Raw genomic sequence first — 16,573 nt, forward strand, 5'->3', positions numbered from 1 at the left:
GCACAGCAATACATTAATATGATAGTGATGCTGTTTTCTATTACAGAGGAGTAGCATTGACATGACTACAGTCTGATAAGGACTTGGATGCAAATATATACACAGGCATAGGGGGCTTTTTATATATCATATCTGCCTTCCAGCAGTGACCTCACTGCCTGTGCCTTATGGTGTAAAAAGAGGCAGCTGCACTAAGCGACAGATCCAGGAGCATGCAGCATTAATCCACACATTAATGTTATATATAAACCAAGGAAGGTGTCACAGCACATCACTGCATTCACACAAATCCGTTAATGTGGAAAATAAGACATTCCTGGGGCAACTGTCTACTCTGATGTCATCATGAGGTTTGCACAGTGCTCAGACTCACTATCATTTAGATAAGATCTGTCGGTCGAGTCAGAATGACCAGAGCAAGGTCATCACAACCGTTCATAGGTGTACAGTAAGACCTGCCAAAAACCTCCAGTGAATCTCATCAGCATAACCACATATTCATTTATTTCATCGCTGTCTGACAACCAATCACTTTTTATAAATCTTTCCAAAAGTACATTTGAATTATTTTAGTGTATACAATATGTAGAATAATACTAGCTATGTCAAGCCTTTCTGCATCTTTATTTCCAGCTAGAGATCGATATCATTGTAGGTGAAAACAATGTTTGTCGTGAGTGATAAAAAACTGACGCATCAGCTAGAATCAGCTGGTAGATAGCCACACACTCCCCTTTCCCGGCTATAAAAGCAGCAGCACAACCACTCACCTCCATCCACCGCCACCATGAGGGGAGTCATTCTAGCCCTTCTGGTTGCTCTTGTGGGTAAGCTCGCACTTCTGCTCTTTTCAATGGAAACTTGTGGGGATGGATAGAAAATCTTTCTTTTAATTGTATTTTATATCGTTTTTAATAGAATTATTAAATCTAAATGTTTCTTCCAGAGCGCTTGTGGTAGAGTGAATAGTAGGACAGTGAAAGAAGCCTCATTTATTTAATGTAGTGACCTTCATTATACTGTTAACCTTTTATGAATCTGGTTCTTTCTAAGCTGCTTCTCACCTTTCCTGTTTGTATTCCTCCCACAGGCAGCGAGCAGTCCAACTATGGTATGTACCTTTGTTGGTATAAGTGGTGTGTTCACCTGTAATGACCTCACTGCATCTCATTACCTTGCGTCAATGTCAGGTGAAATGTTCTTCTCTGTGCTCAGCTCTATGTTTTCTTGCAGAACCCGTCTTCAGTGAAAGTAAGACCTACGTCTTCCAGTACGAGGCCATTATCCTGAATGGATTACCGGAGGCTGGCCTGGCCAGATCTGGAATAAAACTGAACTGCAAGGTGGAGATCAGTGGATTCGCTCAGAAGGCCTATCTCCTCAGGGTAAGAACTAACACAGTGTGTAGCGCACAGTGATGACGTGGCACAGGGGGGGGGGCAGTGGGAGGAGGCCCTCCTACAATCATAGCATTTTCTTTCAGAGTTAAACTAATATGGCAGACTTAGCCAACGTTGCCAGTGGAACGACTCTTCATTTAATAGCAATTGCATCATTTAAAATTAGTTTTAATCTTCTTTATTAAAAGACAGTATTGTCCCCACTGTACCTTTCATCATGATAAAAGACCTACTGGCTCCATGGTCAATACAAGTATAAATATCAACATAAAAACATATCTTGGGTCCAACCGGACAGTAATGATTCGCTGCTTTGATATCACAGTAATACGTTCACAGCGATGGTTCACAGGGCAGAGTTCCTTTCCAGTCCTGGTCATTTGGAGGAGATTCAGTCAGTATATTCCCTCCAGAGCGCTGCACTCTGCTCTGCTTCGCTTTTGGGTATGCGTCGCTGTAAGCCTATCTCAAGGGGTGGCAAAGCCTTCTCCTTCCTGGCTGCTAAGGCCTGTATTGAGCTTCCTCGAGGCTTGTGCTGGATCTCTTCTGAGCTCACTTTCCCCAAAAACTTCAAGCCTGGTAAGTTCTCCGCTGTGGGTTTGCGCACCTCGTCTCTGCCTGTTAGCACCTGGACACTCTTCAGAGTCCGCTAAACAAATCCCACTCATTCATTCATTAGGTTGTTGTTTCTCTGCTATGTCACCAGTGGCTGTGTTTGCTTTCCTGGTGTTTCTTCACCTTACCCAGGTCACCAGAGATTGAGCGAGGCAGCAGAATGGCACATAATGCTCTTCTTTGTCACTAGGCTTCTCCCACTTCTGTTGGGTCTCCATAAACCTGAGGGAGGTGGAGGAACTAAGGTCGTGCTCTGTCACTCCCCAGCCAACATCTTCGTGGTCAGCTGCAAGTCTGCAGAGACCCACAGCGGGCAGGGGATTCAGTATGTGCTGATGTGGCTTTCAGAGAGCCACTACTGGCGCTGCGCCTACCCTAAGGCACAGCTTCAAGTGGGGTGGGGAAGGCACAAAGAGTGGCAGAACACCAGATAGTGCATTTGATATATTTGGGTGTAGTTGGGAGGGGCAATAAAGAGAGGGTGATTTGGACATATGGCAGGACACCATATTTTATTCTTCAATATTTTGGAGTTGAAAGATTGGAAAATGCTGAGGGTGGTGTACAAACTTGACAGGATGATGTTTATTTTGTTTTCAGTTGGATTGGGGTGGCAATGGCAGCCAGAACTTGGTGGGAATGAACTAGGTATGCGCAAAGTGATCAGTATTACAGACAGTAGTGCACTGTGTAATACATAGGTACAACGTGTAGTACATAGGTGCACATATCATGGGTAAATCAAGAACCTCAATATTCTACAGGATGCACTTAGCATCTAAGTTTCTAATGGTATTGTCTTCATGAGACATAGCAGTACCTTTCAAAGATACTAACAATAACTATTTTTTTTTCCAGATCACCTCTACGGAAATCAAAGAATACAATGGCATCTGGCCCAAGGATCCATTCACTCGTTCCTCAAAGCTGACACAAAGCATTGCTGCTCAGCTGAGCAGACCTGTGAAGTTTGAGTACAGCAATGGACGTGTAGGACACATGTACGCCCCAGATGGTGTTTCTGAAACTATACTTAACATTTACAGAGGAATCGTGAACATGCTGCAGGTCACCATCAAGAAAACACAAAATGTCTATGACTTGCAAGAGGTTAGTGTCAATTATTTTAAAACGGTTGTTAGCAATATTGAGATCTATTAGTGACACCATGTGACAATACAATCTTAAATATATATTTAAGTGGCATGAACAAATCTATAAAGCCACCTACAAAGTGTGGTAAAGGCTCCCTCCAAGATATAAAAATGCTGATGTCTGAGTGTTGTGAGGTTAGTTTAAAAAAAATCTTATTTCTTTCCCAAACTTAACAAATGTGTCTGGTGAAAGTACACCTTCACTTACAATGTCCAGTATCTACACCTCCTATAGCTTCCATGACATCATTTGATGTTAAATGGGAACCTGGTCAACAACACATTGGATGTCTTTCTCATTGTTTCCAACTAGGTTCATGGATGGTGTTGTGTGATGATGATATCTCTAAAGTATAAAACTGTTGATCAACGTTCTAGGAGATATTTTGACCTTCTGAAACAGTGTTGAGAAGAAGTCCTCACATTTTTTCTCCAGAGTGATAAAGGCACGCCTGCAAAGACTGTCCTAATGTATTGTTTCCATCGTGTTTCACATTGGCAGAACATGCTCTGTGTTTTGCTAATCTAGTGAGTTCTAAGAGTTGTAGTCTTTGTTTGCTTTTATGGAGTCATTCAGACTAATGCACTCGATAATAATATTTAAAAGCAGAAAACTTGCAGAGAAAATTGATTCCTGCATACAAAGAGAAAGATGAGTGATAGGTATCAATCTAGGCAACAACCATAGTAGACATAGGAAGGGACTGAGCTACAACAATAGTTTTTAGAAAAATTGTACAATTTTATTCAATATATAAACAAGGTGGCACATTTTGAGATAAAATTTGCCACCTTGTTTATATATTTTTCTAATTGTTTATTCTTACGTGTATCCATCCATCTAATTGAATGGAAATTTTTATGATACCTTGATTGTTTATTTTTATTGTGATATATTTGCCTCTTTTAAAATTGAAATTGACTGTATTACATGAACTTAAAGCTGTGTTAATAATTCTGAATAAAATTGTACAATTTTTCTAAAAACTATTGTTGTAGCTCAGTCCCTTCCTATGTCTACTATGGTTGTTGCCTAGATTGATACCTATCACTCATTTGTTTTCCCTGGTCTAGGAACTACAATTCTTTGTATTCAGGGGGTCCTTGTTAAATATATGCATTACAAAGAGAAAGATAGCAAGGTACTCTTTGAGTTTTGTGCTTTCAAAAGAATGTGTTTCTAATTTCCAAAGTGCCTGACTCAGGTGGACCTAGATATACTTAGACTCCAAAGTTTAAGCAACATTCATGATGGAGATGCTAACCCTATTTTACTAGAAACAAGACGGTTGATTTTCTCAACACCTTGCGTCCAAGGGTAACTGATGCAGACTCCATAGAATGGAAGTGAAGTAAGGACACTTGTTTGTATTACTCACACATATGAAAGAGGTATGGTGTCCTCCCTTAAGAGTCAGTAAAATTAATTCTAGATGGTTTTCATAGAACATTCAGCTTGCAGCAAATCAAGATATCACCCATTGCTGTTATGGCCTGCAGATCAGTAGGTTGAATCGAGTGATGGGCTACTTACAGCAGAAACCTTTGATAATTGGCAAATCTTACCTTATCTGAATATGTTCATATAAGGACCCAGACCACCACCTAGCAATTTTGATTGTCTCTGCTGCTAATTTCCACAGTCTGGTGTCACCGGTGTCTGCCACACAAGGTATGTGATCCAAGAAGACAAGAGAACAGATAGAATCATCGTTGTGAAATCCAGAGACCTGAACAACTGTCAGGATAAAGTGGAAAAGAACATCGGCATGGCTTACATGGAGAAAAGCGATTCTTGGCAGAAGGTACATGCTTGTCACATATGTAGACTCAAATTTGACTTTTAATATCGTACCTCTCCATGATCATTTTATCTGCTTCTATACTTTTATAGATGGTAAAGAATCTAAGAAGGGCGGCAACATATACTTACAAGATGAAGCCCAGAGATGGTGGCGCTCTAATCACTGAAGTGACTGCACGACAGGTTTATCAGTTCTCCCCCTTCTATGAACTCTATGGTGCAGCTGTAATGGAAGCTAGGTGGGTGTCTTATATTCATCAATCTCTGTGGGTGCTGTTTTGTGCAGGATCATCACAAAATTACATGTCAAGTGTCCAAAGGATCATAGCAGTGTTAATCAGGAATTTAGCAATTCCAATTCAAAATGAATTTATGTTTAGTGAAACAGCTATTCAATATGTTTAATAGACCAGGAACAACATGGACCGAGAAACCATAAATGTTTAAGAGCTTGCACATTAAACTTGAACACAAAAAAATCAATATTTATCAATAGATAGATTCTTCCTTTTATAGAATCCGCTACCCTTAATTCCCTTCTCTTAGCACCGGTTTTATCCCCATAAAAACAATTGTCTGTCTGCCAGTGAAAGGAGAAATGACATCTCCACCTTCATGGCCTTATGATTTGATTATGGAAAGAGCATGTGTTTACACTTGCTTTTATATCCTATCTAATGCCTCAGATATATCAATACTGTGGCAATAGCTTTTAAGCCACAAGTCAACTTTGTTTGATTCTTTTTTTATTTTATTCTTGCCAATAGCCATACCAGATCAATGAAATTGGCTTGGCTCCTAAATGCTACTACTTAGCTCGACTGGTTATATCATAGAGTACTATCCAGATGATCACCCCCAAAAACATCTTATATGTTCCAAGGCATACTAAAATGAGAATGGGGTTTGCCCATTGTTCTTCCAACAGGCAAGCTATGAGACACCAAGCCACTTTGAACTTGAGCTCAGAAAGACAGTTTGATATTTTAGAAACAGCTAAACTGCCTGTCTGTTCTCTCAGTAATCATCTGGTACATCATAAGGACAAAATACGGAGCCTTAAAACTCCATGAAGCCACACATATTGTGCCAAACAGCTGTAAGCAAAGAATAACACTACAAAAGGTAATGAGTCCACTGGCGATGACTGTATTCCACACATTTATTGCTAACAGAAAGGCAGGAACTTTTCTACAGTGCATGGTTCTTTGTACTATTGGAGGTTGAGTCTTGGAAGGCAAAGGATGTTTGGTCTAAGTCTTGTTAGAATATGTCTGAGATTTAAATGTGTGTTTCGATGAAGCTAATGCTTTCTAGAGGACATTTGTAAAATTACACATGTCAAGAATTGAGTGACAGTTGAAAAGGGTTTGTCAACACCTGCCTCAGTGGTTTAGTGCCACAATGGCAAGTTTTTGATTTGCAGAATTAATGATCACTTTGGTATTGCATAATTTCAGAGAGCAAGCAATACAAATGAATTTAAAGGCATAGAGGAGAGCCTTTTGTTTTTTAGCTATGTGAGTTGATTTTACTACAAGAAATAAAAAATATTGCCCTTGAGTTTGCTTTATACATTGGATAACTGTTGAGAGTATAACAAGATTTCCCCAACATATGAATTCTGATTCATCTTTTTAATTCATGAAGCTGTTGTCCATTGACATCATTTTAAGCTAGCCAAGGTTTGCAGCATCTACCTATTGCATGCCACCCCTGGCTCTGTCCTTGCTATCTCAGGCTCTTATATTATACTAGGATTAAAACCAAAAGAAAGTAAACAAGGCTCCGTGAGCCCTATTTACCTTTCATAGCTTCCACTCACTGACTTTTCCTCAGGCACTTGGCAGCAAACATAAGTCTGTTGAGGGGTTCGATTTGAGACAAACAGTCAATGTATGTGATGACCGTTGTGGTCGAAAGTATTCAGGATGTCCCTTCCGCTACACCTGATGAAATAATGTCCATGGTACTTTCTTCAAAAAAGCATTAGCAGATTTATAACCATTATCTAGCAGAAAACTGGCTTGATTTTTGCTTGTAAAGTGTTGTCCTTCAACTTTCTGCTGGGGTGTGTCTCTGTAAATCATTGACACAGTTATGTTAATATACAACCATAACTGTTTATTGTAGTATCTCTAAAATGATTTTTAGCATCTCTCTATATCACCGGATCTTCTCCTTCAGATAGGTTACAATGAAGGAGGAAAGATTGAAAGGTTTCAAGCCGAAGATATCTTTCACAACATAGAGCTGTACATAGAAAGTGAAAGGTGGTTCGGAAAATAAAATCCAGATTCTTAGCTCATCAAATCATAGCTATGTAATGAAGTCAAACAGAGCAATGTTTGAATCTTAGGCTAAAGCGCTGGCCTCGCATCTATATATGTTCATAACTGTGAGAGAATCTGGGCTGATGCAACGTCTGAGTAGGGCCAGAGAAAATTAAACTTCTCAGTGATGAAGACAATGAGCATCTACTATCCCAAAAAGGTCCATTAGGAAGTAGGATGAGATGAACATCTGCCCTCATCAGATCAGCACAAAAACCTTTTATTTTCAGTCTGTATTCCGAGGTCCAAATATGTGCATGTATAATGTCTGGAATGGCAGACTCCAAGCACATGGCATTTTAGGACCCCTGCTTACCTGATCGTTTGCAAGCTAGGGTTCTTGACAAGACAAATAGGGAGCTAATACATTTTCTATTCATCTTTCTTTCAGGCAAGTGCTCACCTTTGTTGAAACGAAAAGCAATCGAGTGAATGCTCCTCAGACTGAGCTACAGAACCGCGGTGGTCTTCAGTACCAGTTCGCTTCTGAAATATTTCAAATGCCTATTCAGTTAGTGAAGACAAGGAGTCCTGAAACCCAAGTATGTAAATCTCAATATATCAGTGTGCATGTGACATTTAAATTCTCTCTGAATCGCAATTAGGAACTCCTAATTAATGAAACTCATAAAGTTTCATTTAGGGATTGCTTGTGAGTTGCAAATCGACATACCTTATACATATAAAGGAGGTAAGTTGCAGTTTGCGACCCATTAGGAGTCACTGCCATCACTGGGATGATGGCCGGCAGAGATCAGCAGACCCCCATGCTTGTCACTGCTTTTTAACTAAGCAATCTTTTTTCTTTTAAATGTAGTCTGTTTTCCTTTAAGGAAAATGATATGTGTTTCAAAAGAAAAAAAGGTTTCATTTTTTAAGTATTTATATTTACATTCTCAACAAGGAAGGGGTCCCTTAGGGACCCCTCCATATTTGCAAATGGGTTACCACCAGTTTTAAACTGGCGGGAAAAGTATTACTGAATTGCAACCAGAATGCTATTGCAAAACAGTAATACATACCATATTGATTTAGTATTTGGAAGGGAAGCCCCTTCCAAATATCGAATCACAAATGCAAAATGTGATTCAATAATAGGATACAGAATCGCATTTTGTGCACTTGAAAAAACATTTTTCATAGAATTATATTTGGGTAACATAGTACAACTGGAATGTTTCTCACTGAGGTGTTCTGAGTGGCATTGAGTAGACAGCAAAAGAAACTGTCAAATTGTGTATGATGTCACTCAGAACACTGAGGTGAAAAAGATCTCTGTTATTCATTTTATACCCATATATACTTTTATATTCAGTTTATATGGTATGTTATGTATGGTGTCCAAAATCATTTGACCCTGCTTTCATCAACTACAAAGGGGCAGAGGAGTAATTGGGGAAGCGTACATAACATGGCCTCTCCCCCTCTCCCAAATGTCCAAATGTAAAAAGGGAATATCTGGCCACCTGCTACCAACTTCCAACAAGCTCTGTGTACTTCCACTCCCCATCCTCTCAAAGGTGGGCCAGACCAAGTGCTGCACTAACTGGCTTGCAGAGAGGCCTGTCAGAGCAGTGTGGACTTACTTTAGGGGTCGAAACTGTGGGAATCAACCTTTATTTCTCACAATTGCTACATCATAGCTGTGAATAATCAGATTTAGAATCTGGTATTCACAATAGATGCCTCCAATGGAAACATACATAGCATATAGACACATAGATGAGTAACTGTGTTTTACAGGGATTTTGTTCACTCAGGGGTTCTGAGAATAACATCTCTGTAACTCACAATTATCCATCTATAAAGTAATGGATGGCACCTAAAAGCATCTGCCCCTGCTTATCACTGCTACCCACGGGGCAGAGGAGTAATAGGGGAGCATGCCCTCCAATCCCAGACCCAAATATGGAAAAATAGCTTACTGGCCATCCTTAACTAACTCCCACCCCAACCCCACCTATGTTTCTACTCCTGCAGCTGTGCTCTCTGCCTTCAGCCAAAGCAAGCAAGCAGAACTGTGCTGGCAGGCTTTAAGACAGCCCTGTCAGCCTGGTCTGAACATCCTTTATAATGTAGCAATGGTGGATAACGGGTTTTCTTATCAACTTTTGCTATGTCATAGCAGTGAGTTACCAGATTTGAAATCTGGTTTAAACAGTAGAGGTTTACTATGGAAGCCATGCCTGATAAAGGAACATGTACTTTCAACCAGTTGCACTTCATTACAAATCATCACCAATAAGTATTGTAGAAAGTTCTTTGTTTACTGATGTCTGCTTTGGCTTTAAGGTATATTGAGTCATTTACCCCCAGATGTCCCTTTCGAATGCTTGGAAAATCTGTAATAGCACACAAGTATGTAATTCCCTGTATCTCTTAAAGAATCATATCTAACCCTAAAGACCAGGTCTGCCCCCCCCCCACCCAGGCACCATATAAGACTAATAGGACTTCCTCAATGCCTACCTACATTGCATCTACTGATTATTGAATTCAGAGTTGGCAGTTTGTACTCACTCTGGACACATCAACATCCAACTTATGTTCCCATGCCTCTCTCATGTCAAATGTACACCCATTCTAACCCTAAAGCTAATCCTCCGTCTGTTCACTCCACGCACAAATACCTTCATTCTTGATTTATTGCTAGTGATTGATCAATGGGACCAAACTGAGCCTCCATTAGCATTCAGCCCAACAAAGTATTGTTCCCTTTGTGCGCAGACCTTCTATGGCACTGGCTGTGCCTACGTTTGAGTAACAATTCAGATATTTGCTCGAGAAAACACTCTCACTTATTTATTTTTTAGACATTTTTTTAATCACCAACCAGTCAGAGTGCTGTACTGTGGTAAACGCTGGCCAATATGATCATAGATTATAATTGGTATAGATAGAAAAATCTTTAAGCTCAGCCATTTAGCATCAATCAAAAGCATTTTACAGGTCGTACACTGATTGACTTTGTTCTGTAATCCATACGTTATTTGGAAATACAGTCGTGCACAAAACGTACTTCTAGACACTTTGCCTCTATAAATTAGACATTGTACTAATACCATCTAAGAGCCCACAAATAGAAAGTAATACCAGTGGGAGAGGCAGAGGAGTTATAGGCACTGCACATTTTAGACAGTAGGAATGTTTTGATCACCACGGTCTGATTAAGCATTGGATGATGATGTAATTCCAAATATTTAAAGACAAATCTGGAGGATAGTCCCACAAGAAATTTCCCACACCATGGTTATATTGTGTAGGAGAAAATAGAACAATACCTGCGATTAATTACTTTCAGAATTCAAACGATTTTCCTGGGACAGTTTGGAAAAAACAAACGATTATTCAATGATGCCACTGAAGATTTTCCATCTTCTGTTTTTATCTCTCTGTTTCATATCATAAATACCATTTGTTGTTTGTCCCTCTGATGCACGCTGCCCCTCTAGTGCTCCATCTCTAGATAATGCTAGGAAACCCAAAATGACACAGAAACTAATTAAACAGGGATGAATGTCCTTATAGATGTAGTGTGAGAGAAGAGGCATGAAGAACTATCTTTAGCAATTTAACAACTTAAAATTTGCGAATATACTCCTTTCCTCTAGCTTCTTGAAAGATATGGCACAATATGTTTCATGATACTTTCCATAAATTAAAAAAAAAAAAAATCCACCTATTTTATTTTTTGGTACAGGTTGCAGAAACCCTCCAGCATTTAGTGCAGAATAACCAACAACAGGTACATGCTGATGCTCCTGCCAAATTCCTACAGCTCACCCAGATTCTTCGAGCAGCAAACTATGAAAATATCCAAGCCATATGGAAGCAGTTTGCGCACAGACCTCAGTACAGGTGATTTGCTGTTATTATGTCAACCAATGGCTTGTAATACTAGAATTGTATCTGCCTAACACCTGGGATTTGTATCCTACATGCAGGCGCTGGTTGCTGAATGCCATCCCAGCGGTGGGAACCATTGATGCACTGAAGGTTATTAAGCAGAAGATCCACAACCAGGAGCTGAGCCCCAGGGAGGCAGCCCAGGCTGTCACTCTAGCTGTCCAGTTCACCAGAGCAGATCACCAGACCTTGCAAGTGGCTCAAGTAAGTCTAATAAAGTTTTATCATGTTGTTCTCTCATGTTAGTGGACATAGTGGACATTGTGCAGTTATGGCGGACAGTGTAGTATGACTTAGAAGGGAAGTCAAATGCATGATAAAACAACCAAATGTCCCCTCTTAAGGCCTCCTCAAACTGGGGCCTTGGCCCACCATTATTTCACATGTAGAATACCATCCAATAGTGTCACAGAAATGGTGCCTCTGCTGATGTACAAACAAACTGCAGCACTTTTTTGATTGGTACCCTGTCTTTGATCCTATTTACATCAAAATAACAGGAACAATAGTAGGGATGCATAGTTCTCCAAGGACACTCGACCACAGTTAATTTTAAAGTCACGTTTTGAGTCACCAACAGCTACAGATATCTTTTCCATTTCAATGACAATTTAGAGTCTGCTTACCCTTCCATCTGTGGTTGATATGACTTCCCTTCTCCTATGTTCTGTTGAACTTTGATCGTCTGTGAAGAGACCAGGTGGCGTTTGTTTTCCTGATCGAATATTTCAGTTTGTTACAGGGCATACTAGCAGTACATACTGCGGTAACATTGAGTGTTCAGTGTAAAAATGTCATCTAATTTTGTTATCACTTCATTGCAGCTAAAATTTAACTATTGTAGTGTCCAATTAAAAAAATATTAAAAAGGAAAAAAACAACAAGGCGATAGGTGGAGTGATTGCAAAAAGTCACAGCCACTGTGAATCTTTTGGGCTGCATTCCAGTCTATGATTTTCAGCCCAGTATGCAATTTAAGACGTCCAAATTAGCTCTGGGGCTGCTTGAATAGGAATAACAATGCACAAACTCTGAGGCATGGTCTGTATGAGAACACATACAATCCCAGACAAGTTTTGGCCTATTTAGGCCTTGTCAATGAGGTATACCTTCAATCCCATGGCACAATGGGCATGGGACCAAAACTGGATATTCCTTAAGTATTTAAGACAATGTATAGAGGAAAAAACAAAGGTGAGGAGGGATGGAACACTTGTAAAAAGCCACAGCAACTGATAAGCGATTGAGTTGCATTCCAGTCCATTATGTTTTCCCTACTACTCCACTTCAGATAGAGACCAGCCTTATGCATGTATATATTAGTCCTGTTCCAGTAAGAATAATCGCGCTTGAGCTTCTAGCCAGGTCCCCTCTGAATGAGAACACAAGCAACCCAAATCTTTTTTCTGCCACTATGGCACTTCAACTTGTCTGGGGTTGATTATGTCATCGGGGACTGTCTGGCAGTTTGGACTGAACTTTTCCCATTGAAACAGGATCAGGGCTCATTTTCATTTGATTGGCTTCTGCTAGATTGGCATAGTACATGGAAAACACTGGACTGGAATATGGCCCCCAAGAGATTTGCTCTGCCTGAGATTATTTATAGCATTCTATCCATCATATCGGTGTCTGATACAATTTGTGAAAAATGTCACACTTCGGATCAACATTCTAAATTCTTCACTCTACAAAGATTGTTTGTGTTTAATTGTGTACTTTGATGTTTTTATCTAGCATTTTATGTATTTGGTACTATTACAAACCCGTGAAATTCAAATTGTGATCATGTTGTACCTGCGTATGCCATACCTTCATGCCACCGTTGACTTTTAAAATCACCCTGTCGTTGCTATTACACACCCATAACATGTTGGCTCACTAATATATCCGTAGCTGTCTAGCCTCTGTGCCACTAGTGTATGAAGTTCAACAAATGGCCCTTAGGGACATGTAAAGTCCTCTCTTGTAAAATCACTTGATAAATTGTTGTTATGTAGAGTGCTGAGTGATCTGTATGATATACCTCAATGACGTGTTTTTTGTAATGTGTTAGCCATCTTTTACTTTTTAACCCTATTCTCCATAATTGGACAAATGTTGTGAAATGTCCAAACCATGTTTGGTGTATAAAATAAACACAGTCTACAAACTTCCAGTGATTAACCTCTGTCCATAACCTTGCAGGATTTAGTCAAAGAGGCAGAACATCAGAAATCCCCTGTCGTATACATGGCAGCGATCCTGGCATACGGGTCCATGGTGAACAAGTACTGTGGTGCTCATTCTTCCTGTCCCGAGGAAGCTCTATCCGTGAGTAACTTTTCAGTATTGACAAGGAGAATAGTTTTACATATTTCTTTCATAAACACAATCGGTGTGCTTTAGTCAATCTATGCACTGAAGTATGTGCATTAATATGGTAAAACAGCATCTCTGACCATTTTATGTCCTACCACAATTTAACAAACAACAAGAAAAATGCCAATACTGGTTCAATGTTTTCAATATTTCAACCAAGGGTGCAAGAGCCATAAAGCAATACACCGTAAGCTCATTAGTAGCTCTTATTTCAATAGCACAGAATCTTTTTCAATTTCTTTCCTCCAAAAGGGAACACATGACTAAATGTGATGACCAAAAAATAAATTGTGAATACATTTCAACACAAAAACCAATAATCAATCCACTTGCATTCCTATACTTCCAAACACATTCACTCTACACAACACCATACCCATTCAACCTCCTTGGTGCAAAAAGGGGTGGGACAAGTAATCCGCCTAGAAAGCACCTACAATGCCTAACAAAGCTGTGATTAACTTACAAAAAGATTTTTTCTATAAATGTACCCTGTACAATATTTACACTAATGTACAACCAATGGAACAGTTACATTAATTGGGCACAACACAAACAAGCCTAATCAACAAAACCACTGTTTGGCAAAAAAAACGTGGTCTACGCGTTTCAAATCCCTATGTTCATGGGATTCTCTTCAGGACCAAAAAAGCCACAAGATCAGTTTCAAAGAAAGTAGTTGATGAAGCTGTCAAAAGTTGTTTATTGATGCCCACTCCAGCTTCATATAATCCTTTCTTGAGCGTGTGCTGCAACAAAGTTCCGTGCATGAATGAAGCAAGGTTCCCTTTCCAAACAGTCGTGACCAGAAACCTCTATTCTGAAAACGCCACAAGATCAGTTTTAAAATAAGTAAAGCTGTTGAAAGAAGTTGATGAATGCCCACTCTAGCGGTTCATAAATGACTTGACCCAAAATTCCAATAATGGATGGTGACGGCATCCTTTGGCACCATCTGGCGCTTGAAAAAAACCAGCTTCGTATAATACTTTCTTGAGCGTGTGCTTCAACAAAGTTCCGTGCGTGAATGAAGCAAGGTTCCCTTTCCAAACGGTCGTGACACTCAATATTACTTGTCACAATTTAGCCAGTGCCAGTCATTTGCGCACACTAGTGCTCAAATTCAACCAATGGAAAGAATTCTCCTACGTGCATTGCCCATGTCCAATAGACCATTGCTCATGTAGAACCTGGGTGTCTCTGTATCAGAATATATTTTCCTCTTTCTTAGGGTTATAAATCAAACATTATTATGGATATTTGTACTTTATGTAGAGCAATGTTAACAATAGGTTCACTGCATGGAGATGTAGATGTTATTTATGGCTTTCGAGAAGAGCCCTTAGCTTGCAAACTGGATTTGAAGCCCAGTTATTCACTACTATGGCAATAGGGAAGTAAGAACTACAGAAACACAAACCAACTCTCATTTGGATTATGGTAAGAGGAAGAAAGTGAGACAGAGAGGTCATTAGACAGGGTGACAGAATTATGGGTAAATTAATTTAATCCAAAAAAAGAAGGTACAAATAAAGAATAGGAAAGAGAACCTAGGAGTGGAAAAGTGGCAAAATGATGAGCATTAGATGTGTTTCTTTTTCAGCCTCTACATGACTTGGCAGCTGAAGCGGCCAGCAATGCCCATGAAGAGGACATGTCACTGGCTCTGAAGGCTCTTGGAAATGCAGGACAGCCGGCCAGTATCAAGCGGATCCAGAAGTTCTTGCCAGGATTCTCCTCCAGCGCTTATCAGCTGCCTGTCAGGATCCAGACTGATGCAGTGATGGCTTTGAGGAACATTGTGAAGGAGGATCCAAGAAGGGTAAGAAAGAAGGAGCGAGATTCATCAAAACAACCATCATACTAAGATGCATAGCAGAATCAAAAGAATAATTGTATAGCTCACCCTGAGCACAATATGTGATTCAATATCCATTTCAGTTGGTTTGTTTGCCTACATACGATCACCATAAAAAACCCTAGAAGAACTCAGAAGTTTCATATTTATACAAAATACAATTAATAATGTAATTTATGTGTTGCTTTGTGCACTGATTTATTGTCTTAACAAATAGGTGGTGCTCTCCCATAGATGTCTTTCCAAATGTTGTTCAAATAGCGCATTCAAGTGGGTATGCCATCAAACGTGTATGTGTGTGACTTTAATCTGCACACGTTTTCGTAAAATTTCCAATATCACATTCTGATGTCAGTATATAGCCCAGATGGAGAGTGACTTTAAGATATCTCAGATTTACCATTAACTATCGTTAGTTAGCGAAGGAAGCATTCATTGATCTATTGTATGTCCCTAGCAATAAGATTAAATTTAGCCTTCCATGGAAGGTCTTTGTAGTACCAAAGTAGTGGAATTCTATAGGCACACCACAATATGAGTGTAAAGAGTCTACAGAAAAAGATGTTCATTCTTCAGGCACTTTGGAAGCAATTTTACATTAGGTCTGCCTTCTTATAAAGCAACACAAAAGAAAATAGACCACATATGTTAAACCTAATATGAGTTGAACAAAGAAAGTATACATTTATTCCACATTGATGTAATTTAATATACTCACATGCTTCACTGGATTGATGGTTACAAAGTCGTTCTCTATGTCTGGTATTCAGGAAGATTTTCTAAGAAGTGGACAATTTTTAGTTCAGTAATGTTTTCTGATATAAAATATCATAAACAAAACCTGAGGGCTGCAGAAGTCTCTTGTCAGAATCAGGTGCCTTCTAAGTGTAATTTAATGGAGATCCAGTGGGAAAATAGATTGTATCTTATTTCTGTCAACATTTGATAGGCAGCAGCTTATTTTGTAATAGGCTTTTCACCATTATGGAGACACACAATAGGTAACTGCATTCTAAATATAGTTTTTATATTTCTTTATTATACGTTTTACTCATACCACCAGAAGTGATTGACCCACTTTGGTTCATCTACTAAAGTAACACCAGATTTCCCAATGTTTCACTTACATAAATATTTCATCA

General features: G+C 39.4%; 1 protein-coding gene across 1 annotated transcript in view; it reads left to right on the plus strand.

The window, feature by feature from the left end:
• Positions 1 to 722: 722 nt before the first annotated feature.
• Positions 723 to 16,573, plus strand: part of LOC144756177 (vitellogenin-A2-like) — a 60,128-nt gene continuing 44,277 nt past the window's right edge. The window contains exons 1-11 of the mRNA XM_078645766.1: positions 723 to 827; positions 1,091 to 1,111; positions 1,234 to 1,385; positions 2,874 to 3,125; positions 4,813 to 4,974; positions 5,064 to 5,212; positions 7,698 to 7,848; positions 11,007 to 11,164; positions 11,251 to 11,416; positions 13,400 to 13,525; positions 15,177 to 15,395. Of these exons, the coding sequence (XP_078501892.1) occupies positions 788 to 827; positions 1,091 to 1,111; positions 1,234 to 1,385; positions 2,874 to 3,125; positions 4,813 to 4,974; positions 5,064 to 5,212; positions 7,698 to 7,848; positions 11,007 to 11,164; positions 11,251 to 11,416; positions 13,400 to 13,525; positions 15,177 to 15,395 (1,596 nt within the window). The 5' untranslated portion in view covers positions 723 to 787. The remainder of the gene's footprint in view (positions 828 to 1,090; positions 1,112 to 1,233; positions 1,386 to 2,873; positions 3,126 to 4,812; positions 4,975 to 5,063; positions 5,213 to 7,697; positions 7,849 to 11,006; positions 11,165 to 11,250; positions 11,417 to 13,399; positions 13,526 to 15,176; positions 15,396 to 16,573) is intronic.

Source organism: Lissotriton helveticus, chromosome 1_1 (assembly GCF_964261635.1).
Source record: "Lissotriton helveticus chromosome 1_1, aLisHel1.1, whole genome shotgun sequence".
Taxonomy (NCBI): domain Eukaryota; kingdom Metazoa; phylum Chordata; class Amphibia; order Caudata; family Salamandridae; genus Lissotriton; species Lissotriton helveticus.